The following is a 27487-nucleotide window of genomic DNA, read 5'->3' on the forward strand; positions in this document are numbered from 1 at the left end:
GTAGAAACAGTCTTCTATCTGGCTTTATGGACTATCTTTAAAGCCACTTCCACAGAATGACTATTAATGGAAAATTGTAATTACACACACCTGCTTGTCTTAAAAGGCATTTAAAATATCTAACATCCAGGATAGAAAGACTATATTTGATTCTGCAAAAATATTTTAAAAGTGAATACTTACCCAAAATATGCTTGCAAACTGCAAATGGTGACTTTGATTTCCTAAACGATAAGAATATGTGCTCTGCATGCTGGCGTTGTTCGTTATTAACCATGGAAGGTGGCGCCTTGAGGGTTAAAGCAAGAGGAGCAAAACAAAACAAAAACAGAGCACACTTGTTTAATAAGACAGCTTGAACAACAGCAAACCTTCTACCCGCAATAAGAGAAAACACTTTCACTTTCGGGGGCGGGGGCACTGGGACGTCAAATTCCTGCTTGTTATTTTACGGAAACTGAAGTACAAAACTTCGTAATAAATATTTAAAATACAGTTTCAGGAAAAAGGAAGAAATTCCTGGCAAGGTTTCAAAGTTGCCTACATTTTAGAAGACAGATGCTTATATAACATCTTCTGTATCTTTTAAACACAGCTAACTTACTGCGTTTTATTCCAAAATATACCACTTCATCTAACTTGACTAAGTGAAAATTATCTCTAAATTTTTCAGCACTGGTGCAACCAAATCCAAAGTCACTAAAAATTGATTTCTCACAGCAATGCTTTACGATAAAAATATTATCAGATAATTAATTCTACTTCAAGTTTCCTAAAATCACCATTAAACCAGAAAAAGTACGGAACAGTGGAGTTGGAAGTTATAAAACTCCTATCTGAATAAATGAATCCGTAGAAAAGTCAGACTTCTGGCTTAACAAAAACAACTTCTAAAGTCTGCCAGGTTTTTAAATTCCATTTTGTTCTAACAATCTTTCCTCTGAAGATAATATTCTTCTGAACCTAAAATATAGCCACCTAAAATACATAGTCTCATTGCATGGCTTCGTTATCTTTGACTCACTGAGACCCATCTGAAGAGAAGAGATTGCTTATGCAGCCTACCAATTAAATAGCAGAATTCTCAATTTGGGAGAGGAGAGGTAGGAGAATAAACCTTCGCTACTGTGACCAATATGAAATGGGGAAATCAAAATTTCAACTATATTTAAACAATCTGAAAGATAAAAAACATTTTGCAACAAAGTACATTATAAACTATATTACTGAAACCAAGTACATTATAAACCATATATTAATACAAACTATAAACCGTATCAATTACGTATCATCATTTTAAGCTGTATCAATTATGCAACATTAGTCACTATAATTTTAGTTAAAATAAAATAATAATAAAACCAAATTTGATAGCCTGGCCTAAAGGTATTCTTATAATTAGCCCAAACCAGTTCAGACTACTATTCCTAATGATACAGCACCCTCTACAGCTCTCTAGATAAAAACGAAAATATTTTCATTATAAAGAACTGTGTTAAATTCTTTTTATTTTTAATGTTTATTTATTTTTGAGAGAGAGAGAATGAGCAAGAGAAGAGCAGAGAGAGAGGGAGACACAGAATCCGAAGCAGGCTCCAGGCTCTGAGCTGCCAGCACAGAGCCTGACGTGGGGCTCGAACTCACGAGCCATGAGATCAAGACCTGAGCCAAAGTTGGACGCTTGACCAACTGAGCCACCCAGGTGCCCCAAATTGTGTTAAGTTCTTTAATACATTTTTTGAAAAAGTGTTATTATGAACAACTAACTATGCTAAATATAAATATTTTTGTCCTTCCATTTGCAAATTCTTCATTCCCACCATTTTCCCTAACTCAACAAGTTTGTGTTTTGACAAGATATTTCATCATTAATATCTGACTATACCCCCAAACCAGCATATCAGTAAACACTATTACAACATGTTATACTGCTACGAACATAAGGCAACAAGTGCGGATGGCCCAGGTGAGTCTGATTTATATATTCTCTCTTCTCATCACCCTTGAAAGGCAGTACACACACATAATTTTGCAAGTAATCAGTTACGCCAGTTGTTCTGCAAACAAAAATAGTTCTTAAAGCTAATGATCTTTGGACATCCTGATATTCACATAGTTCATAAAATACAGGCCTCAAGATAACTTTAATAATATAACAGAATATTTCATTTATAAAATATCAGATTTCATAAGTAGTGAGGTATAATGTAAAAGTTCATTTATATTAACCACCTGGTTGAACATGATCATACAAACAATAAAATCATCCATTGATTCATTAGATGGCAACACAGTATTCACTTTAGTTTCCCAAAACCAAAACTTTTAATTCTTTTTGAAAATGAATGACTTGGCAATGGTTTGCAAATAGTAAATTATGTGCATCAGCGAGTTCTGAGAAGATTTTTTGTTTAAAAAGAAAAAGAAAAGATTCCCAGCCCCCAAAGATTTAACAGGCTCAGCTTCTAAGTCAAAAACATGCATCTTTCCCACGAAATTCCCTGCTTAGTACTGACTTACATACCTATACCCTCTACCTGTGGAACTCCTTCCTGCTCAGAAATCAGAACTCATCCTTCAAACTGCTTCGGCTTCTCCTTCGTCAGCCTTTCCTGACCTTCTCCCCTCGGCCTGAACACAAACGTCTCCATCTCACCTCGGGCAATGCATTAGATATGTATCTCTACCAACCCAACTTACCATAATGTACTGTACGTATTTGCTTGCCCCTTTTTCTTTTTCGCTATGATTTTTCTGATACCAGAAACCTTACTTTACTCATCTCTAAATTCCTAGAGCCTTGCACATACCAAAAGAGAGGCAGCACCACCATAACTAACATTCACTGAGTACTTAGTGTTGTGAGGCATTATTTTCAACAGATGGATAGGCACACAGATATATAACCTCGTTAATCCTAATAACCTTATGAGGTAGAAACTATTATTATTCCCATTTTACAGATGAGGAATGGAGTGATCAATCTGCTAAAGGTCAGGGAGGAAGCAGAGGGGGAAACTGATCTCAGGGTCCTAACTCTTCAACAGAAACTACACTTAGGTGGGTCAGGATCACGTAAGACTTATTATGCTTAAAGCAAGGGGATAGAAAGGAAGAAAATCCCTTGTAAAAGTCCTCCTCTAAGACCCGATACAGACATTAGTGTTTTACATAGCTTGAGAAGTTTCAGTAAAGATATAATAATAGTAAAAAAGCCTTTTGTATTGCCTGTTTATGTTCTTTCGTTGTCCCTAATAGCAAAAGATTGAAAAGAGCTCACACTTCAAAGGTACAGTCAAATGAATCAGAAGAGCTGGAATCAGGCGGAAGCAGAGTGCCTGATGGAAGACAGGAAACAACAGATGAGCAATTCCAGGTGTCTTCAGGAAAATAAAGGCAGTAACAGGAAGAAACTGAAAGGTGTTTTTTATTTTTAAGTTTGTTTATTTATTGCGGGGGGGGGGGGGTGCGGCAGAGAGAAAGGGAGAGAGAAACTCAAGCAGGCTCCATGCTGTCAGTGCAGAGCCCGATGCAGGGCTCTCCATCTCACGAACCGTGAGGCGAGATCAAGAGTAGGATGCCTAACCCACTGAGCCACCCAGGCGCCCCGAGAAGTGCTTCTAAGGAGTCGCACCAGCAGGAGATCTGAAGCTCACAAAGCCCTAGCCCAACATGCTGGTGTTTCTGGCACAGCCCATGCCGTTCCAGCAGCCTGGCCGGACCCCTTTCAATTTACAAAAAATCCTCAAGAAACACCATTGGTGGTGCACAGGTAGGGGCGTCTGAAGCTGGAGCTCAAGATTCCCTGAAAAATAGATTAAATGACATATTTAATATGAGGGTTTTTTTTCGGGGGGGGGGCATCAGGAGAACCAGAAGTACCAAATAATTTGTTTACTGAGGGCTGACTATAATCTAAGCAGCATGCCAGAAGCTAAGGATATGAAAGTAGAGAGAACCATCTCTGCCCTTATGGAATTCTGAGTCTTACAAAAGACATACATTAATCAAACCACACAAATAATTATGAGTCCTAACTGCATTCTAGCTTCTCCCATCATGCCAAACCCATCCTCAAAAAGTCAGAAATTCCACGTGCCAAATCCTATGAGACCTTTAGACTCTTTCTTTCTCTGGAGAGCTACAAGAACTTTTATTAAGACGAACAACAACAGCACCACTTAGTCCTCACGCAGAGTGCTAAATTACATACGCTGTCTCATTTAATCACCGCAACATCCCTGTACGAATCATTGCCTCTCTTTTACATATGGAGAAACTCAGATTCACAGACTGTCACATACCCAAGATCGCAGTATCAAAGGCAGAGTTTGGTCTTAAGTCTGTGTAACACCAAAGCCCCTGATCTGACTCTCTTAAGTATTACTAACGAGGAGACATAGTTGAGTAGGCTAATTTCTGTCGGATAACTCGCAAAGAAATTCAAACAATATTCTAGGCTTACTATAAATATCATCGTTTACAGGACCATGAAAAAAGGATATGAAAGTCAGACTGAAAAATCAGGCACGACTTGTAGATAGGAAACAAGCTACAGAAGTAGAAAACAAACTTGGAAGTCATGCCACACAACTCATAATAAAAATTTTCTTCGCTCTAATCGCTCGCCCATCTTTCCTTTTTGTGTGCATGTACACATTTAGTATTGTAACAAAGCCACTTGTACACTTTTAACGTTTGAAACTGAGCATCTTTCCTTTCCGGTGAAACAAAAAGCAAATTGAAAAATAACCAGGAACACAATTACAAGAGAATGTCAATTCCAAATAAGAGGCTACAGGTTCTGCTGATTCTCCCTGCGAGTGGCAGGGCTTAAGTCATCATCAGGAGAGAATTTTTATTTTAAAAGTGTCATCTTCAACTGCAAGGATGTCCATTAAACATCACAGTTAAACATGCCGAAGGAGAAGCCATGTTGTCAAAATGCCCACTGAACCCACCCAAACGTCTCAAACTTTGCTGACCTCCTAAACCCCATTTTTTAAAGATTTTTTCTTTTTTTTAAACAAGAGAAAGTAGACAGATACATGTTGGTAAATGCTAACTGTCCATATTCACATAGAGACACAGTGAAATCTCTGAGCCCAATATACAGAGAAAGGAGGAAGAAAAACTAGAATTCCATGCACGACCCAGGGACCCAGCACCCTCCAGCTTCCAGCAGCCTCCCTCATCTGTTAGAGAGAGAGCATGGTTTAATGTTCAAATTAGAAAATCACAGATGTACTACCCAAAAACATGTTTGCCAGTAGTTTTTGACTCATTCACGGAAAATTTTAAGGTAAGAATTGTTCAATTTTGGGGCGCCTGGATGGCTCAGTCGGTTGAGCGTCCGACTTCGGCTCAGGTCATGATCTCATGGTTCATGAGTTTGAGCCTCGCATCGGGCTCTGTGCTGACAGCTCAGGGTCTGGAACCTGCTTTGGATTCTGTGTCCCCCTCTCTCTCTGCCCCACCCCTGCTTGTGCTCTGTCTCTGTCTTTCAAAAATGAATAAACATGAAAAAAAATTACGAATTGTTCAATTTTTAGTTTCCTCTCTATAACCTTTCCTTTTAAACCTTTGGAACTTAACACTGCTCCTACCTAAATTTAAATCCATAACACAAAATGATACATTTTATTACTTTAAATGTTTCATACCAGGGGCACCTGGGGGGCTCAGTCGGTCAAGCGTCCGACTTCAGCTCAGGTCGTGATCCCACAGTTAACGAGTTTGATCACGCAACTCATGAGTTTGAGCCCCACATCAGGCTCTGTGCTGACAGTTCAGAGCCTGGAGCCTGCTTCAGATTCTGTGTCTTCCCCTCTCTCTCTGTTCTGCCCCTGCTCACGTTCTGTTCCCCTCTCTCTCAATAATAAAGATTAAAAAAAATTTTTTTTTAATGTATCATAGCAGTATTTCATGGTATTCCAAAAAGAGTAAATTCCAGTTACTGGACCTTTTCAGCTAAACAAATTTGAAAGATGTGCCCTAATTAATTAATCTCTTGCAATTTCACAGCATATCCCCAAAAGCTGTCTTTTCAAATCTATTTTCCTCTCAAACCTCTCATCTCATGACACCCATTACTCCAGTCTCTCACAAATGACCTCATTTTTACTTTCCCAAAGTGAAAGCCTTCTTGCATGATTAGCTCCTTTATGGGACTTCCTCTTCAAAAGGAAGGTTCTCCTATCACCTTCTCCAATTTCTTAACAAAATACTCCCTTCCCCTCAACCTTCTCTGAACTCGAAATCCTCCTCCCGTCCCTGCCCTGCTGGCTCCCCCTCACATACAACCCCATTTCTTCCCTCATCTCTTCTCACTCTCTTTCTTTTTTTAAGTTTATTTACTTTTGAGAGAGAGCATGAGGGGAAGGGCAGAGAGCGAGAGAGGGAGAAAGGGGAGAGAGAATCCCAAGCAGACTCCATGCTGTCAGTGTGGGCGGGGCCTGACACGGGGCTCAAACCCATGAAGAACAAGTCCTTGACCTAAGATGAAATCAAGAGTCACTCCATCCAGGCGCCCCCTCACTCTCTTTAGCTTCTCTTAAAGTTATACTTAGTAATGGCGCCCTGCTTTCTGCTTACAAACAGGTTTACCCTGCCTTAAAAATCCCTCCAAACAATCTTACGGTCCCCTTTAATTAAAAGAACAAGATACCGAAATCAAAACGACCTGGTTTCTAATCCCATCTCTGCAGCACAATAGTTAGGAAATTTCCAGGCAAGTCAGGGTCCCTAGCATCTGATGATGCTAATGAATGCATCTCATAATGGTATGAGAACTGCAGTTAAAAATACACATATGGGTCTCCCCAAATTAACCTACAATAATTGATACAATTCCACTTTAAATCCCAATAAGGTTCATTTCAGAAGGTGACAAGGTGGTCCTAAGACATGTAAGAAAAAGGCCAAAAAGAGTTAAATTAAGTAAGAAAAAAGGATGTTGAGAGCATTATACTAAGTGAAATAAGTGAACCAGAGAAAGATACTCACTTATAGAGATCTCACTTCCATGTGGAATCTAACAAAAAAAAAAAAAAACAAAAAAACATGACCCACCCCAAGCTCCTCCTAGATACAGAGAACAGACTGGGGGTTCTAAGGAAGAGGGGGATGATAGAGTGAAGAGGGTCAAAAGGTACAAACTTCCAGGTGTAAAATAAATAAGTCAAGAGGATGTCATGTATAGCATGGTAACTACAATTCATAATAACATATCGTGTATTTGAAAGTTACGAAGAGAGTAGACCTTAATAGTTGTCATCATAAGAAACAGATTCAGTAGCTACGTATGGTAACAGGCATTAATTGTGATCATTTCACAATATATACAAATACTGAGTCACTATATTGTACATCCGAAACTACTAAAGTATTGTAGATCATAAATGAGTAAAATGAGTAATTTTAGGTTCGAAAACAACTATTAAAAACCTGAGGAAAGAATAAGAGAGGAGGGTGGAGGGACGGGTTAAATAGGTGATGGAAATTAAGGAGCACGCTTGTATCGAATGCTTGTGATAAGGAAGTGCTGAATCACTGACTGCACACCTGAACTTAATATTCCACTGTATGTTAGCTGACTGGAATTCAAGCAGAAACTTGAAAAGAAGAAAGAATACGAGTCTTACAGAGCCAGATATAAACACTTACAAAGGCACAGTAATAATTTTTCTAAAAGTAATATTAGAACAGGAGAAACCAACAAGGGAGCAGAGAGACTTCCCAGAAACAGACCCAGGACATAGGACAAAATAGTGAGGAAAGGTTAGACTGTACAACAAATGGCACCAGAAAGTTGGCTATTTATAAGCAAAAACAAAAGGTCAGATATTTAATTCGTATCATACATATAATAAATTCTAGGGGAATGGAAGACGGAAAGATGAAAAGCAAAAATTTTTTCAAGTTTTTAACAGAATATTAAGAAGAAAACATAGGAGAGTATGTCAGAGTGGGGAAGAACTTTTTAAACAATAAAAGGCACAAATCCTTTTTATTTGACTGTATTAAAAGTGTAACTTTCTCAACATTAACTGGAAGTGAAAAGACTAGACACAGGTTAGGAGGCAGTAATAACTGCACTGAATATAATTAACAAAAGACTAATACTCGGAACATAAAAACTCCCACAAAAGACAACTTACGGCAGAAACTGACAGCTCCCCCTCTTCTCCCTCAGTCAAGAACTTGAGCATGAGGCGCCGCGCCTCGTTGAATAACACTTCTTAGTGCCCTGCGGGACTAGGGACTAAGTTCTGGCCAATAAGACATCAACAAAGCTTGGGGTAGGACTTCCCAAAGGCAGCTGATTCAGCTGAAACACATTTTTCTCTTGCCCATGGATCTTCTTTCCTACCCCCTGGAAATGGATATGGTGGCTGTAGCTCTACTAACCATCTCGGACCACAGGAAGACACCAGCTACGAATTGTCAACATAGAAACGGAAAGAGGAAAGCAGCAGCAGCAGCATGAGCCCCTGGTGCTTTCCTGGAAGCCATCAGACCATCGTCGATCACTTTATCTCCACGCTTTAGGTGAGAAAAAATAATCCTTTTCAAAAAGACAGTGTTACTGGACCTTGGGGTTACACGCTGCCTAATCCAATCCAACCAATTACACAATGTAATAGAAAAATGGCCAATGAACTACAGGCTAGACAAGTCACAGAGAAGAAAGTAAAAATGGCTAATAAGCCTAAGAACATACTCAACCTCACTAGAAACCACTGAAATGCAATTAAACAGTAAGCTACTGTTTCCGAGGGGGAATGAAAAATGATGCAGATTAAAAAAAATTAGTACAAAAACAAGAGTTTAAGAAGTTTGGGAGTACTGTAGATAGCTGTCAGCCTGCATTTTTCCAATGTAAAAATGGAACATTAATTTGGAATTTTGGAATTACCTAGAAAAAGTTGATGGCCCTGAACAGCAAGGTATGCACAAGTCCTCTTCTAGGCATTTATTCTCTAAAGCACCTCTCCCCCACACAAAGAAAGCTCACATAAAGATGTTCCTCAGCACTACCATAACAGACAAATAAAAAAGAGTAGCAATTTGAATTCCATCAATAGGGAATATATCGTAGTACACTCATACAGTTAAAGACCAAACTACAGCGACATTTACCAAAGTGGCTAAACTGAAAATTATTCTGAGTGAAGCAAATGACTGAACCTATACAACATATCATCTAAGTAAAACTTCAAAAACTCAAAAGTATGGTATTTTTATTTTCCTTTGTGGACAAAGTGTAAACACATGGAAGGTAAGGAAAAACAATTTTACTTTACTGGTTTTTTTTTTTATTATTTTTTAAAATGCTTATTTATTTTTGAGAGAGAGAGAGGGAGGGAGAGAGGGAGGGAGGGTACACGAGCACACAAGCAGGGGAGGGGCACAGAGAGAGGGAGACACAGAATCCGAAGCAGGCTCCAGGCTCCAAGCTGTCAACACACAGCCCGACACGGGGCTCGAATTCACGAACTGTGAGATCGTGATCTGAGCCGAAGTCAGATGCTTAACCGACTGAGGCATTCAGGTGCCCCTTTGAAAAAATGTCTTAAAGATTTATTTTTCAGCAATCTCTACAACCAAAGTGGGGCTCGAACTCACAATTCTGAGATCAAGAGTTGAGTACGCCACCAACTGAGCCAGCTGGGCGCCCCAAGGATCAACAATTTTAAAAGCATGCTTCTCTTTAGAGATGAAATCGCAGAGTCTGGAGAATGGTACCTAAAAGGGACCCAGGGCATCTGAGTGGTTCAGTTAAGTGTCTGACTTTGGCTCAGGTCCTGATCTCACAGTTCGTGAGTCTGAGCCTCGCGTGGTGCTCGCTCTCTGCCGTCAGCACAGAGCCTGCCTGAGATCTTCCTCGGTCTCTACCCCTCCCCAGGTCTTTCTCTCAAAAATAAATATTAAAAAAAAATCTTATAAAAGGGACCCAGAGGCAGCTTCAATAGATTATTTTTAAGTTTGTACGCAAAATGGTTACATTCACATTTGCTAGCCCAGGAGATGAGATCATGGTTATGACCTGTACTGTTCTCATACTTGTGCATTTTTTAAAATGAGCCATTCCTCACAGCTCTCCTGACTGGATACCCAGAACAACTCTTCTGCTAAAATCAAATCAAATAATGTGGATAAAATATTTCTACATTTTTAAATGTATTGCTGAGCTTACAAGAAATTAAGGAATCCTCAGAAGCTAAAAAAACAAAAAACAAAAAACAAAGAAAAACCAAAGCAGGAATCCAAAGATAAAAAATGGCACTCATGCATTTACCCTAGAGACATTTGTCAACTTCAGGTGACCTTGAGTTTCCATTCTGATGGCTACCCAAGCAGTACAGAAGACATAAGATATATGGTCAGGGCCCTCCTAAGGTGGGGATCTAATAGGACACCCCTCCACATAAAGCTGGGGTCCTCAGTGTAAGCATAAGGCATTAAAAAACAAAAACAGGGAGAAAGGGAGGAAGAGAGGGAGAGAGCAACTTGCTAGTTCGGATCTTAGTGACAGATGAGAAGGAACATTACTTCAGACAACTGATAACAAAGAACAGGCCTTCAAATAGGTTTCCTGCCTCATCTCAACAGGACCCATGTGGTCCCAAAACTTCAAGCCAATAAACTTAAAGTAGTCCTACGTTGGTCATGCACCTAAGGCACCTGGAGTAACGCACCATAATCCAGGCTTCAGACTTTTCCAGAAACATTTCCAAGAGCTAATATTCAAAAATCTTAAACATATGAAGAAACAAGCTACCATGGGTCTGCAGAACAACACATTAAAGAATCAAATCAACAAAACTCACAAATATTCAGAAACATGATACAAAATGTTTAAAAAAACCTAAATATGTATGAAGCAGACTCAATCAAATAAAATCTTTTACATATCAAATGATACTATCAGCAGAATAAAAAGTCAATTCACAGAGGGGTGAATGGGTGGCTCAGTTGGTTGGGCGACTGACTTCAGCTCAGGTCATGATCTCACAGTTCGTGGGTTCGAGCCCCATATCGGGCTCTGTGCTGACAGCTCCAAGCCTGGAGCCTGCTTCGGATTCTGTGTCTCCCTCTCTCTCTGTTCCTCCCCTGCTCGTTCTCTATCTCTCTCTGTCTCTCAAAAATAAATAAATGTTGAAAAAACAATTTTTTTAAGTCAATTCACAGAATGGGAAAAATTTTTTACCAATCATGTATCTGATAAGAGATTAATAGCCAGAATCTATAAAGATTCCTAAAATTCAGCAGAAAAACAAAAAACCCAATTTTTTTTTTTTAACGTTTATTTATTTTTGAGACAGAGAGAGACAGAGCATGAACGGGGGAGGGTCAGAGAGAGAGAGAGGGAGACGCAGAATCTGAAACAGGCTCCAGGCTCTGAGCTGTCAGCACAGAGCCCGACGCGGGGCTTGAACTCACGAACCGCGAGATCATGACCTGAGCCGAAGTCGGACGCTTAACCAGACTGAGCCACCCAGGCGCCCCAAAAAACCCAATTTAAAATGGGCAAGGACTTGAATATACATTCCTTCAAAGAAGACATACAAATGGTCAGTAAGCAAATATAAAGATTCCTTCCCAGCATCACACTGATCATTCGGGAAATGCAAATCAAAACTAGTGACATTCTACTTTACATCTACTAGGAGAATGACTAACATAGAAAAGAAAGAAAAAAAAAAAAGAAAGAAAAGGAAATAACAGTTGTTAGCAAAGATGTGGAGAAATCGGAACCCTTGTCCATTATTAGTGGTAACGTAAAACATGCAGATTTTTTTTTAATGCAGCCACTATGAAAGATAGTATGACAGTTCCTCACAAAATTAAACACAGAATTATCACACAAGACAGCACTCCACATCTAGGAAGATACTCAAAAGAACTGAAAACAGGGCTCAAAGAGACCACACACCAATATCCATAGCAGTATTATTCCCAATAGCCAAAAAGATGGAACAACCACACCCACTGATGAATGAACAAAAGGTAATAAATATACACAAACAATGGCATATGTCCAGCCTTAAGAAAGAATGAATTTTCGATACATGCTACAACAGGTATGAATTGGACACATTTTGTAAGGCAAATAAGCCAGACATAAGATAAATGCCACAGGATTGCACTTATAGGAGGTACCTAAAATAAACCAGAAAAAGAATGTAAAAAGTGGTCACCTAGGGTGGGGCGGGGGCAGAAATAAGGAGCTATCATTTAACGAGTTATACAGTTTTAGTGTGGAATAATGGGAACATTTTGGAGACAGCAGTGATGGTTGTACAACAATGTGAAAGTACATTAAAACCTTGGATTGTGAGTAACTCGCTCTCTGAGTGTTCCCCAAGGTGAGCAAACATTTCTAAAAAACCTTAACTTGATAAACAAGCGATGTCTTGCAGTGCTAACATGTCACATATCAATACTGAGTCAATGGTTCTGTCTGTCTGTCTGTCTGTCTCTCTCACTGTGGGATTGTGGGTGATCATCGCCCACGCTCAGATGCTTGCTCTCAGGCCGCGGTGTTTGGCAGAAATGAGTGATTTTTCAGGATGCTTGGAAGGCGCCCACAACTGGCACTAGTCTATTTTTTGTCTCTTCAAAGCACCTATAAACAGTCCTTTGCTTTTCCAGACAAGAGAAAGCTTAGGAATGCTTTGCTTCATTCTAGGTCAAGCGCCTGCAGATACAGACCCTTTCCTCTGCTGCCTTATCGCCAGTTACGTTAAATACAGGACATGACGAGAGTGCATTAGTACTGTGCTGTAGTCAACATCCATGCGAGTGTATACACTGGCCCCGTGCAGAAAAAGATTCCATTGAGCCAACAGACAGCAGCGATTCTGGTAGTGATAGTCAAAGTCGTCCTACACAATAACCCTCCTCCCTTGTCTCCCTCACACCAGCCACGAAGGTTTTCAAAGGTAAGTGCGGGCTAATTTGTTTTTCTTTGTATTTTGTACTTTCTTTTTAATGTTTTTTAATGTTTATTTATTTTTGACGGGGAGAGACAGAGACAGAGACAGAGAATGAGTGGGGGAGGAGCAGAGAGAGAGGGAGACCCAGAATTCAAAGCAGGCTCCAGGCTCCGAGCTGTCAGCACAGAGCCCGACGCGGGGCCTGAATTCATGGACTGCGAGATCATGACCTGAGCCGACGTCGGACGCTCAACTGACTGAGCCACTCAGGCGCCCCTATATTTTGTACTGTCTTTATTATTTTGTATTATATTATAGTATTGCAATCACTTTTATATGAATATTTTGGGGTTGTGGAACGAATCATCTGAGTTTCCATTATTTCTTACGGGGAAATTTGCTTTGATATACAAGTGCTCTGGATTACAAGCATGTTTCCAGAATGAATTATGCTCACCAACCAAGGTTTTACAATACTTAAAAATAGTAAAAGCAGCAAGATAACACAACAGGTCTCTTAGGATCAACATAACAAAAGAAACTTAAGTATTTAAAGACATAAATCTTGTTTAGAGGGTAGCTACAGGGATATACATACAAGTGTCCAAACTTGTCAAACTGGACACCCAAGATCTGTGAATGTTATTGTACATTAATATGCCCCCCAAAATGGCAAAACCTCCATGGAGAGATTAAAAGGCAGATTAAACACACTGAGGAGAAAACTGAAAAGACAAAAAATTATGAAGAATGCAGAAAGGCACAAATACTAAGAGTCTTGGACAACAAAGTGAAGGTGAAAGCCCCAGGAAACTAACCTACAGAAACTGTTAGAAACTGTATCTTCCAGGCTTCCTTGCCCCAGCCCCAGCTGCTCCTTTTCTCCACCAAAAGCCTGTCAGGCTGCTCTGTCCTACAGCTATAGCTCTCTCAGATTCTGCACTCTCCCTCCCTGCCCATTCAGGCCCCAACAATGACTTCTCCATCCTCTGTGGTTCCCTTACACCGTATCCTCCCCAACCTTTGTCAACAGTCCCTTCACTAACTCTCCTCAATTATCCCTTTGAGTGTTCCTCAGCCAAGATCTTGACTGATACAGCATCCGGCAACAACTTTGAAAAATAAAGATTAAAAAGAAAAATGCCAGGAAATATTCCAAATTTGTAAGTTTGTGAAATTCCAAAATTGATGAGAAACACTAAAAACCCATTGAATTCAAACAGAATAAAAAAGAAATCGTATTACTGATACCACAGTGAAACTGAAGAATTCAAAAATCAAAAGATCTTAAAAGCAGCCAAAGGAAAAAAAGATTACCTTCAAAGAAGTAACTGACTAAAAGTACAACTTCCTAAGGGGAAACCAGATTAGAGAGAAAACAAAATAACATTTTCAGAGTACTAATGGAAAGTAACTATTACCTTAGAAATGTAGATCCAGGAAACATCTTTCAAGGATTAAAATATAATTGAAGATATGTTCCTCCAAATAAAAACTTTTACTACCGAAACACACACTTCCTTTAGGAAATTCTGAAGAAGGAAAATGATACCGGATAGAAAGCCTTAAATGCAAAGGATTATACACAAATTAACTATGTGAATAAATCTAAGCAAATACTGATATTGTTTAAGTGATTAATTTGTGAAATTAAAACAGGTGATTAAGGGGCACCCAGGTGGTTCAGTCGGTTAAGCGTCTGACTCTTGATTTCAGCTTGGGTCATGACCTTGCAGTTCCTGAGTTCCAGACCCACACAGGGCTCTGTGCTAGCAGTGTGGATGCTGCTTGGGATTCTCTTTCTCCCCCTCTCTCTCTCTGCCCCTCCCCCACTTGTGCTGTCGCTGTCTCTCTCTCTCTCTCTCTCTCTCTCTCTCTCAAAATAAATAAACTTAATTAAAAAAAAGATGATTAAGATTCTGGAAAATAAATAGCATGTAAGTCAGGAGAGGTGGTTTTAAGTTCTTGCACTGTTCTGAGACACTATATACAGATTAACTTTAAACTAAATGGAGTACACATGCTAAAACGTCTGCCATGGTCAATAAAAGAATAAAAATAGAAAATAAAGAGCATGCACATTAGACACCCAAACTATGGAAGGAGGAACAAAAGATTATCGAATTCTCAAAGAAGGCAAAGGAAGAACCACACACACACAAAGACAACAAAAATATGTAATTTATCAGTAAGCACAAATAAATAAGATAAACTAAACTGTAGATAAAAAACTGAGATTGTCAGGCTGGATAAAAAAAATCCAACTTCATGCATACAAAAAAACCAAAGGCATAGAAAGGCTAAAAATCAAGGCTGGAAAAAGACGTACCAAGCAAATTCTAATCAAGAGAAGTTAATGAAATTGATATAACTATGATAACAGCAGGAAAAAAAAACCCAGAATTTAAGAGGGGTGCCTGGGTAGCTCAGTGGGTTAAGGGTCCGACTTCAGCTCAGGTCATGATCTCCATGGTTCGTGGGTTCGAGCCCCATGTAGGGCTCTGTGCTGACAGCTCAGAGCCTGAAGCCTGCTTCAGATTCTGTGCCTCCCCCTCTCTCTGCCCCTCCCCTGCTCCTGCTCTGTCTCTCTCTGTCTCTCAAAAATAAATGAATGTTAAAAAAAAAAAAAAAAAAGAATTTAAGATAAAATGTTACTAAAGAGAAGTGGGTCATCTAATAATCATTAAAGGGTTCACTGAAGTAGTATGTAAATAATACACAGTCTCAAATATCAATTAAGCAAAAATGAGAGGACTACCAACAAATCCACTAATGTCTCTCTTGGTAACTGCCAGCTTATGGAGACAAAAAGATTTAACAAGCTTAATTTAAGAGACATACATAACTTGCATGTTTAACTGGATATCACACATCCTTTTCAAATATATGCTGAACAAAAACTGAGAATATTCTAGGCCATAAGGCATATTCTAACAAATTTTAAGTAACTGATACATACGTAACACATTCTCACAAAGCAATTAAGTTAGAACCTGACTAAAAACAAAAACTAGAAAAATTCAAAGATGAAAGAAACAATAATGGAAAACATTAAAAATGAACCCAAAAATACTCCGCTGTTTTTAAGTTTATTTATTTATTTTTGAGAAAGACAGAGACAGCGTGAGCAGGGGAGGAGCAGAGACAGAGGGACAGAAAGAATCCCAAACAGGCTCTGTCCTGTCAGCACGGAGCCTGATGCAGGGCTCAAACTCATGAAACCGTGAGATCATGGCCTGAGCCAAAATCACGAGTAAATAAATGCTTAACCCACTGAGCCACCCTTGACCCAAAATATGGTGTAGCAAAAATCTGTGATATGCACGTTGAGTGCAAGAGGAAAATGCATAGCTTTAAATGCTTGCACTGGAAATTAAGAAGGTTAAAACCAACAAGCTAAACCTCCAATGTAAGAACTTAGAAACCATAGCAGAATCCACACAAAGAAAACAGAATGAAGGAAATATTAGAGAGTAGAAAATGATGAAACAGAAATTATATATACAATATGTACAATAAAGATAAAAAAGCAAAAATAAAAAATAAAGCAAACAAAAGTTGCTTCTGTGGAATGACTAATAAAATTAATAAAACAAGATTAATCAAGGGAGGGAGAACACAATTTATAAACAGGCAATATTAAAAAAGCTTGTAACTACCTGGGTCTTGAACGATAAAGAGATAGTGAAAAAATAACAAACAACTGTATAGTGATAAACATAAAAACATATGTGATACGGACAAATTCCTAGAAAAATATAACAAAACGAACTTGAGAATAGAAAACTTGAGGGGCACCTGTGGCTCAGTCAGTTAAGCGTCTGACATCGGCTCAGGTCATGACCTCACAGTTCGTGAGTTTGAGCCCCGCATCGGGCTCTGTGCTGACAGCTCCGAGCCTGGAGCCTGCTTCCGATTCTGTGGCCCTCCCCCACTCACACTCTGTCTCTTTCTGTCTCTCTCTCTTGAGAATAAGTAAACATTAAAAAAAAAAAAAAAAAAGAATAGAAAACTTGAACAGTCCTGCAACTATTAAATAAATCAAATCAGTTTAAAATAGTTTTTCCTTTAAGTTCCTGATCCAGATGACTTTACCAAACAGCAGGGAATAAATCATTCCAATCCTACAACACAAATGTCCAGAGAATACAAAAGACAGAACACTCTCTGACCCATTTTAGTTAGCATATCATCATAAATATGCAGATAACCAAAATCAGATGAGAACAACGTGAAACTTACAGGCAAACCTTACCCATGAACAGAGATGGAAAAATCTTGAGAATTCACACACTAAATACAACAATGGAATTTTAAAAAAATAAAAATAATAATGTACACTGTGACCAAGTTAGTTTATCCCAGGGCTACAAATCTGGGTTAACATTAGAAAGCTGATGTCTTTTACCACATTAACATATTAAAAGAGAAAGATATGTCATCACAAAAAATGCAGAAACATGTTTAATAAGACCCATGGCTAAGCTTTTCACAAAGTAGGAATAAGTGGAAACTTCCTTAACCAGATAAAAAGAATTCACAAAAAAACCATAACAAACATCACACTAATGTGGAGACAATAAAGGCATTCCCTTAAACTATCCACAAGTGTTAGTATACCATCAGGGTCCTGTGGACTCATTTTTTGTTTAAAGAACGTTCTTTTTAAAATTTTTTTTTTTTCAACGTTTATTTATTTTTGGGACAGAGAGAGACAGAGCATGAACGGGGGAGGGGCAGAGAGAGAGGGAGACACAGAATCGGAAACAGGCTCCAGGCTCTGAGCCATCAGCCCAGAGCCCGACGCGGGGCTCGAACTCACGGACCGCGAGATCGTGACCTGGCTGAAGTCGGACGCTTAACCGACTGCGCCACCCAGGCGCCCCTAAAGAACGTTCTTTTTAAATTATTATTATTTTTTTTTTAATTTTTTTTTCAACGTTTATTTATTTTTGGGACAGAGAGAGACAGAGCATGAACGGGGGAGGGGCAGAGAGAGAGGGAGACACAGAATCGGAAACAGGCTCCAGGCTCTGAGCCATCAGCCCAGAGCCTGACGCGGGGCTCGAACTCACGGACCGCGAGATCGTGACCTGGCTGATGTCGGACGCTTAACCGACTGCGCCACCCAGGCGCCCCTTAAATTATTTTTTATTAAAAAAATTTTTTTTTTTTTTTTTTTTTTTTTTTTTTGAGAAAGACCGTGAGAGGGCGGGAGAGGGGCGGAGAGAGAGGGAGAGAAAAAGTCCCAAGCAGGCCCCATGCTGCCAGTGCAGGGCCCGATGCAGGACTGGATCTCACAAACAGTGACATCCTGATCTGAGCTGACCTCAGGAGTTGGGTACCTGGGTGGCTCAGCCAGTTAAGTGTTAAGCATCTGACTTCAGCTCAGGTCGGCACCTAACGGTTTGTGGGTTCGAGCCCCACGTCAGGCCCTGTGCTGACAGCTCAGAGCTTAGAACCTGCTTCCTGTGTCTCCCTCTCTCTCTTCCCCTCCCCCGCTTACACTCTGTCTCTCTCTCTCTCTCAAAAATAAATAACCACTTACAAAAAATTAAAAAAAAAAAAAAGAGCTGGAGGCTTAACCTAAGGAGCCACTCAGGAGCCCCTAATAAGCAAGTTTTTGGTTTGTTTGTTTTTTTTTAAGAACTATTTGTAATAGCTGGCTATTTTGTTTTTGTTTCTTCTTAGCGGTATTAAAAAAAATTTTTTTTTTAGTTTATTTATTTTGAAAGAGACAGAGAGTCTGTGTGAGTGGGAGAGACGCAGAGAGAGAGGGGCTGACAGAATCCCAAGCGGGCTCCACACTGTCAGCACAGAGCTCCATGCAGGGCTCAAATTTACAAACTGTGAAATCAAGAGTTCAGAAGCTGAAATCAAGAGTTCAGAAGCTGAAATCAAGAGTCAGAAGCTTAACTGATGGAGCCACCCAGGCGCCCCTCTTAGAGGTATTTCAAAGAATAAATAGAAAACTTACTTTTTAAACATTAGAATAAAACTCATTCTAATTTGAAGTCACTTATGAACCTACTAGACCCTTTTCTAAGATTCATAATGGGATCTCAGCCATCTTATTTTTATTACTTTTTTTTAATGTTTGTTTATTTTTGAGAGAGAGAAAGAGAGCAGGGGAGGGGAAGAGAGGGAGGGGGACACAGAATCCGAAGCAGGCTTTACGCTCTGAGCTGTCAGCCCAGAGCCCAACGTGGGGCTTGAATCACAAGATGCGAGATCATGACCTGAGCCGAAGTCGGACGCTTAACCGACTGAGCCACCCAGGCGCCCCAGCAATCATATTTTTAAATATCTTGAAATATTTTGTCATGTCACCATTCTAAGGACTATGTCATCAGAACTCATCAATTATTCCCAACTATGTTAAGGCTAAAGTAAGAACAAAATTTAAAAGTAAGAAACGATTAAATCGCCTAGAAAAGTAATGCAATAGCAAAATAAATCAACACTATTATATTAGCCTCTTTTTCTTTCTTTCTTTTTTTACTACCTTGCTCAGAGTAAAGCATGACCTTTCAAGAAAGGTATAAAAGAAACCTGGAAACACCATTTTAATAGTCTTTATTTTATTTTAGGTTTTGTTGAATAGTGCTGAGATTTCAGAATTCTTTCTTTTCCTCCCATAATGAGAAAGAGAAGAGAACTGACAAGACACAGTTATGAGGTGAATCAGAAGATGATGCACAAAGACAAAAGAACAGCACTCTAGATGTACACAACACAGGAGCCACTGGCCACATTTAGTTGTTTAAATTAGTTTAAATTAAATTAAATTAAAAATTTAATTCCTCAGGTGCACTGGCCACATTTCTAGTGTTTAATAGCCAAGTGTTACTAACGGTTATCACGTTAGACAACACAGATATAGAAAATCCTATCACTGCAGAACATTCTAATGGACAGACTCTATTAATGATGATAAAATTGATCACATAAATGTAATCTCAGAAGCACCTGGGTGGCTCAGTCGGTTATATGTCTGGACTTGATCTCGGCTCAGGTCATGATCTCAGGGTTCACAGGACCAAGCCCCACATCATGCTCTGTGCTGACAGTGCAGAGCCTGCTTGGGATTCATTCTCTCTCTCTCTCTCTCTCTCTCTCTGTCTTTCTGTCTCCCTCTCTCTCTCTCTGCCCTCCCTGCCCCTTTGTATGCACTCTCAAAGTAAACATATAAACTTAAAAAAAAAAGTCTCAGACCCTGTGTCTATAGATGACAATGTTCCAGATCACTGGTTCTCAACTGAGGCAATTTTGATCCCCCAGGGGATATCTGGCAATGTCTAGAGACACTTCTGTTGTCACAACTGGGAAGTGCTACTGGCAACTAGTGAACCAGGGTTAAGGATGCTGCTAAAAATACCTGATGCACACAGCAGACCACAGCAAGAATTATCCAGCCCAAAACGTCAACAGTGGCAAAGATGAGAAACCTTGTCCTAGCTTTCTAGAGAACACAAGAATCAATGAATGAACTGCATACTTCCAAGAACAAGAAGGAAATGAGAGTATCCTCACCCCGTCAGTCATTACACAAGACTCACCTCGTTACCCAATACTCTGTAAGGAGAACATGGATCAACTTGTTCTGCTCAGAGGATATGTGACGCTTTTTTTTATTCTTACTCTTCAATGAGGTCTGCATAAAAAATTGCCTGATGGAGTTAAGTGGGCAAGTGTAACAAGGCAGGTGTGTATACAAAGGTGATGAAAAATTCACTGTCTTGATCATTCTAATTAGCGTTTACAAACCTAAAAAAGTTATAATTATGATGCAAAGGAACACGGTCACCTTCTCTTCATCAATGTTGTGTGCCACCAACGTTGGCAAAAGTATCTGTTTTGAGGATTCTAGAGCAAGGATCAGAATTACAAGGTAAAACCTATTAAAGATACAGCATCTGACATCTAGCATCAGCACCTACTGCATTTTAACAGTGGCAATGCCATAACCAGAAGTAATGACAGAACCTATGAGAATTACATGAAATCTGGAATCGGTATTTACCAATCAGAAGAATGCAAAGAGACACAGGGCCACACTCTAGACGTGTGCTGCCCAATATGGAGGTCACTATCCACCACATGTGGCGATTGACATGAATTAAAATTTTAGCTTCTCCATGCCACTAGTCCCATTTCAAGTGCTCAATGGCCACATGTCACTAGCAGCTACTGTACTGGAGAGTGCAGATACAAAACGTTTCCATCAACCCAGAGTGTTCTGCCGGCACTACTCTAGAAGAAATTTAATCAACTGAACAACTATTTCCCGAGTGCTGACTTACAAGCTTACCTTGACTCATGTGCTTTGATGCAATGCTATCCGATACATTAAAGTACATGTGCCAGGCATTACCCTAAACACTTTCCTTTTAACGTAAATGAAATCGTTTAATTCTCACATTAACTGCACGAGATAGATATTACGATTTTTCTATTGTAGAGACGAAGAAACAGATCCACAGAGGTTAACTGACTTGCCAGATGTCGCACAGCTACTTGGAGGTTAGAGCCAAGAAGAATCCAAACAGTCTGGCTCCAGAGCTGCTGTGTTATACTCAATTTCTAAATTTCAACAATTTCTCATGTGTCTGATAAAGCAACAGGGTGACTTTTCTAATATCTCATCCAAGTAGCTTACTATCACACTACTACTGTTATCTAATTAGTCCTCTAGCCCAGCCACAAACCACAGAATAAAGACAGACCAGCTTTCTAACATTATTAATTTTATCCAGAGTGAGGTCAAATAATTTTATATTAAAACAGAGACATTATGAATCACAATGAAATTTCTGTTAACTTCTAAGGAAAAAGTTGAGAAATTTGGGGCTTCTATAAGCTATTGCAGGATACTCCCAGCTTCCCCGAAATATATATTCACTCTCCTTTACCATAAGAGTCACTGTGGCGTTAAACACTTTTTTAGAATATTAATGTCCCCCACCCCCCTCCCAGCTTTTTGCTTATAATCTCATCATCTCTTTGCTGCACAATTTTAACAGCCTCCTAACTGGTCTTCCTACCTCACATTGCTTCCCTCAGTCAGATTTTCACATATGGAACCACAGATCTGACAAGTCACACTACTGGGGACATTCAAGCTGAATTATTGTGGCAAATAAGGCCTTAAGATAACTCAGCCCCTTGCCTGCTTCCCTAGGCTCATCACAAAGTACTCCCCTCCTCATTTATTTGTACACTTTTTTCCTTCAACAAATATTACTGAGCAAATACTATTTGCAAACAAGCTAACACATATTAGAGTCTAGCAAAGGAGACCGACGTTTATTTGTTAATCACACAAATAAGTGTAAAATCTCAAATGTGCTAGGTGTCATGAAAGAACTACACAGTTATCTAAGAGTAGGACACATAAGTCTCACCTTTCAGGGAAGCTGAAGAAGGCCTTCCTGAGAAAGTGACCATGGAGAGACCTGAAGGCTTAGAGGAAAGTGAAGAATATTCTAGGCAGAGGGAAAGATACATGAAAGGTCCTGAGGCAGAATGAAGAACAGGAGAAAGACTGAAAGAGAACTAGTATGGCTGATGCAGAGAAAAAGCAGAAGAAGGTTTCTAAGAAGCCAAAAAGACAAAACTTACTCAGAGCCTTGCAAAGAGCAAGCACTAACAAAACCTCAATTCAAACCTGGGTAATCTGCCTCTGAAACCTACTACTATGTTACCTGCCTTCCCCTACAGCAGTCTGTTCATATTATTTCAGCCCATAAATTATTACCAAATGCTCACTATATGCCAGGCAATGTGGTTCAGACACAACCATGAGTCAATGAGAAGCAAAAACAAACAGAACCCCTGTCCTCGTGAAGCTTACAATCCAGTAGTCAATTGTATAATCAAATAAATAGCATAAAATGGCAGGTGTAATAAATATCACTAAAGTGGATGAAGCTATGAAAAAATAATGTACCCTAAGAGTGGTCAGGCTACTTTGATAAAATAAACAACTACATTAAGATCTGAAGAATTAAACGTTAACTAGGCAGAAAAAGGAGAAGGGTGTTCCAAGCCAAGAGAAGACATACACGTAAGGGCCTGGAAGGAGCCTATCAAATGTGATGGCCTGAAGCCCAGCATGCTATAGCCAAAGGCCAGCTTCCTGGATGTGTGACCTGTGCAGTCTCACAGGGTCCAACCCTCAACAGGGCCCCTGGCTTAATGTGACACTCAGCTGTCACCGTCCTGAAATTCTTAATGATTTTATTTCCGAACTTGTGTTTCAAAGCCCAATTTTATTTGCTAGCAAGATTATGCTTAACTAGCACCCATTAAACACATCTGCAGAAATGGGATGGCCTGACTTATAAATTAAATTTTATTCACCATGAGCCATGATACAGCTTTTAGTTTTCTTTGAGATAAAAAATGAACAGTCAAGAAGGCAGTCACAGATTTTAAAAACACATGCAATATTCAATCTTATCAGAATGACATTAATTATATGTGATTCAATGTTTTATATTGTAAAAAATTCAACCTATATGGAAACATAGAAAGGACTCTTGCCACTTCCAATCCCATTCTCTAGACAGCCATTCTTAAAAGTTTAGCATACATGGGGTGCCTGGGTGGCTCAGTCAGTTAAGTGTCCAACTTCTGCTCAGGTCATAATCTCACGGTTCATGATTAGTTAGACTGCTTTGAATTCTGTGTGTCCCTCTCTCTCTGCCCCTCCCCAGCTCGCACTCTGTCTCTCTCTCAAAAAATAAACATTTAAAAAAAAAAAAACCTCTAAAAAAAAAGAATATCACCACTATTTTTATTGTACCTTTTTTCCCCAATTCCTAGTTTATTAAGTTTTACATAAAATGCTGTTAAATTTTATCAACTGCCTTTGGGGTATCTATGATTTCAAAGGTCTTTTCACATTTCTCCAGATCACTGGCTATGTTCCAATTAGTGGAGTTTAACACAAATCGACTGCAAAATACACACTTAATTGAATTTTAAATAAAAATTCCCCACTAGTTTTTTTTAAAAAAAAAGAATTATATTAGTGGGTGATGGGATAAGCACTGGGTTTTGTATGGAAACCAATTTGACAATAAATTATATTTAATATTAAAAAAGAATTATACTAGTGCCAGTATTCTAATATCCAGTGCCACAGCAGACAAAACTGAAGTAAATAAAAATGCTTACTCAATATAAAGCATCTTTCCAATAAAAAAAAAGTAAATGCGGGGCGCCTGGGTGGCACAGTCGGTTAAGCATCCGACTTCAGCCAGGTCACGATCTCGCGGTCCGTGAGTTCGAGCCCCGCGTCGGGCTCTGGGCTGATGGCTCAGAGCCTGGAGCCTGTTTCAGATTCTGTGTTTCCCTCTCTCTCTCTGCCCCTCCCCCGTTCATGCTCTGTCTCTCTCTGTCCCAAAAATAAAAAATAAAAAACTTTAAAAAAAAAAAAGTAAATGCTACAATCAAAATTCTTAAATTTATGACATGTGCATCACTGATCAGAAAAAAATAAAAACACTTATACATAGGATGGGCTCAGGAAATACCAACTGTTAAACAAATGTTCAAATATTCCCGAAGTACGGCATTTGGTTCTCTCAGACCTTCATGCAAATGTATCCCTCTACCTGAGATACCACTATCCAACTGGAAACTTCCAAATTGTCGGCCATTGACAACTCAGCTTAAGGATTACCTGTTCCAAGAGCCCTTCCCAAGGTCCCCACCTCAGTCTGAGACAGCTGTCCCTCCTCTGTACTCTCACAGAGCACACCTTAGCCTTTCATTACGTTACTTATCAGCTGCTAATAGTTTTGCCTTTCTCCCTCATTACACTACACTCTCCTTTCTAGACAGGTCTTTCTCCTATCACCTTAGCACACAGAGCATTATACCTAGCAAACACATACTGAAGAAATGCTCCAGAATGGATGAGTGGCCAGAGACTTCATTCCAGATCCAAAGTAGCTCTGTGACCACAGGCAAATCACTTACCATCTCTGAATCTCAGATTTTCTTTATTAAGCTTCATATCTCTTCTATTTCCTTCACAAGATTGATGTGAGAATCAGATAAGAATTTTTGGTATCGCACTACAATTTTGTAGATGCTTTCAAAATACTAACTAGATTCCACCACAATAAAAACCATGAAAACCAGTCATGAATCTCTAATGAAAGCTGCATTTATATTTATTAAATCCATTTTGGTTTAAAAAAATACAGTAAATTATTTTTCTATGAAGTATCAGTTAACATATGTACTCCATACTTTCTTATGTCAGCGCTATGCAGACTTGCGAAGGGCAATCCCTAAGAGCTCAAGTGAGCCAGGAAAACAAAACCAAGGAAATTCAAGAATATAAACAAATAAAGCACTCTTTGGGTTTATTATTCAAATGAATGTGATATTAATATTAAAAGAATACATTTTCCATTAGGATGTCTCTAAAATCAAAACACACCCTACATTTTATATCTGTTCACGCACACACACAAAATGGAAACAAACTTCCTTTAAAATTCATTTACAATTAGGGGCGCCTGGGTGGCTCAGTCGGTTGAGTGTCCGACTTCAGCCAGGTCACAATCTCGCGGCCCGTGAGTTCGAGCCCCGCATCAGGCTCTGCGCTGATGGCTCAGAGCCTGGAGCCTGCTTCCGATTCTGTGTCTCCCTCTCTCTCTGCCCCTCCCCCGTTCATGCTCTGTCTCTCTCTGTCTCAAAAATAAATGTTAAAAAAAAAAATTTTTTTTTTTTAAATTCATTTACAATTAAAAAGAATTTTTAAATTCATTTACAATGAAGTGAACAAAGAAAAGCACAGGAACATATGGATTGTACAATTTTCACTGATGTAAAAAAAAATACTTTTTTTATTTTGAGAGAGAGCGCACTAATGCACGCATGAGCATAGAGGGGCAGAGAGAGAGAGAGAGAGAGAGAGAGAGAACCCCAAGCAGGATTCACTGTCAGCACAGAACCCAACACAGGGCTCAATCTCATGAACCGTGAGATCATGACCTGAGCCGAAAACAAGAGCTGGACGCTCAACCAACTGCACCCCCCAGGCACCCCAATCCGTTTTTTAAAAATACATTTAAAAAATGATATGTGTCCTTCTTTGGGGAGAGGTGGGAGGGAAGAGTTATGCAGCCTCAGAACATGGTCCCTGTCACCCCTTGGTCCTAGCTACAAGGTTTAGATGTGATTCTGTTAACCCTGGGGCCTCCCAGTTCTACACATCCTGTGTGCTGGATGCATCTACAAACGTAAAATTGCTATCAGCATTACAGAGGCTGTGTTAGTCTTGTGCTGGTCCCACTGATTTATGATTACCCACAAATAAATATTTACATGTTGAAAAAGAAACAAAAAAATAAAATAAAAAATAAACATGACGTACGCTCTTATATGCCTAGAGATTATTTGTTAATTTTTTTTTAATGTTTATTTATTTCGGAGAGAGAGACACAGAGCGCGATCGGAGTAGGAGCAGAGAGAGAGGGGGACACAGAATCCGAAGCAGGCTCCAGGCTCTGAGCTGTCAGCACAGAACCCGACGCGGGACTCGAACCACCAACTGCGAGATCACGACCTGAGCCGAAGTCGGGCGCCCAACCGACTGAGCCACCCAGGTGTCCCTATGCTCAGCGATTTCTAATATATGCACCCAAGAAACAGAACTGTCTGAAGAGATGGAACAGGAGCTTAGGGAACTTTTACGTTCCCCTATACACCCTTCTGCGCAGCTTGAATTTTTTACTATTCAGAAGGCGTCTCCAAGATTTCTAAAATTAAGAATATTTATAGCATTCTCATTAACATAAAAAAGGAAAAACTATATAATGGGTATTATAAAAGCACAGGAAAAAAGGTATATTCAAATTTAATATGGATTGCTTAAGGAGGCAGACTGAGAGTGGGGAAAGGAAGAAGAGAGAGACTCGTTATTCTAAGTATTTGTGTGCTGTTGCTATATTTTAAAATAATGTGTTCCAGTACTGCTGTTATAATTTTAAATAACAGAAAATGTGTCTACAACATCACATTTTCAGGTCTGTAATGTAACCTGCTAATAAATTCATGCAGTCAGAGATAAGACTCTTACTGATAAGAATGTTATTAGAACAGAAGTATGATCCACATTACTTACTCTAGTATGCATTTAATATCCTCTCAAAAATTCAGGGTTGGGTATCTTAAACAAAAAGCTGGTAACTGAAATCTTTTTTGGGGAAGAAATGTTCAGCACCTACTTACATAACTTTCCATTTGCACAATGTTTTCAGAATAACTTCACCTGCACAGTTACTAACCTACAAAAGCCCATCCTCATTCTAGTTTGTTCACCTTCAAATTTATTTTCTAGCAAGTAACCTCGCTTGAATCAGAAGATTAAGCAGTATTTACAAGAATCTATAGAAAATGCTCCCTATCACTATTTGAGACAGAGGAAAATCACTCTTTATGGAGAGATCTATAAGATCAATGAATATATTTTTCCCTCTAAAGGTCTAATACACGATTTGGCAGCTTATCCAATAATCTAATTA

General features: G+C 39.3%; 1 protein-coding gene across 5 annotated transcripts in view; it reads right to left on the reverse strand.

The window, feature by feature from the left end:
* Positions 1-27487, reverse strand: part of XPO4 (exportin 4) — a 119649-nt gene that overhangs the window by 88881 nt on the left and 3281 nt on the right. For 3 of the 5 annotated variants that reach the window (XM_045444247.1, XM_045444239.1, XM_045444263.1), the window contains one exon: positions 184-289. In XM_045444247.1, the coding sequence (XP_045300203.1) occupies positions 184-289 (106 nt within the window). Of the gene's footprint in view, positions 1-183; positions 296-27487 lie in introns of those variants that run through there. The other 2 variants (XM_045444250.1, XM_045444258.1) reach the window with 1 other exon arrangement.

This window comes from Leopardus geoffroyi, chromosome A1, assembly GCF_018350155.1.
Source record: "Leopardus geoffroyi isolate Oge1 chromosome A1, O.geoffroyi_Oge1_pat1.0, whole genome shotgun sequence".
Taxonomy (NCBI): Eukaryota; Metazoa; Chordata; class Mammalia; order Carnivora; family Felidae; genus Leopardus; species Leopardus geoffroyi.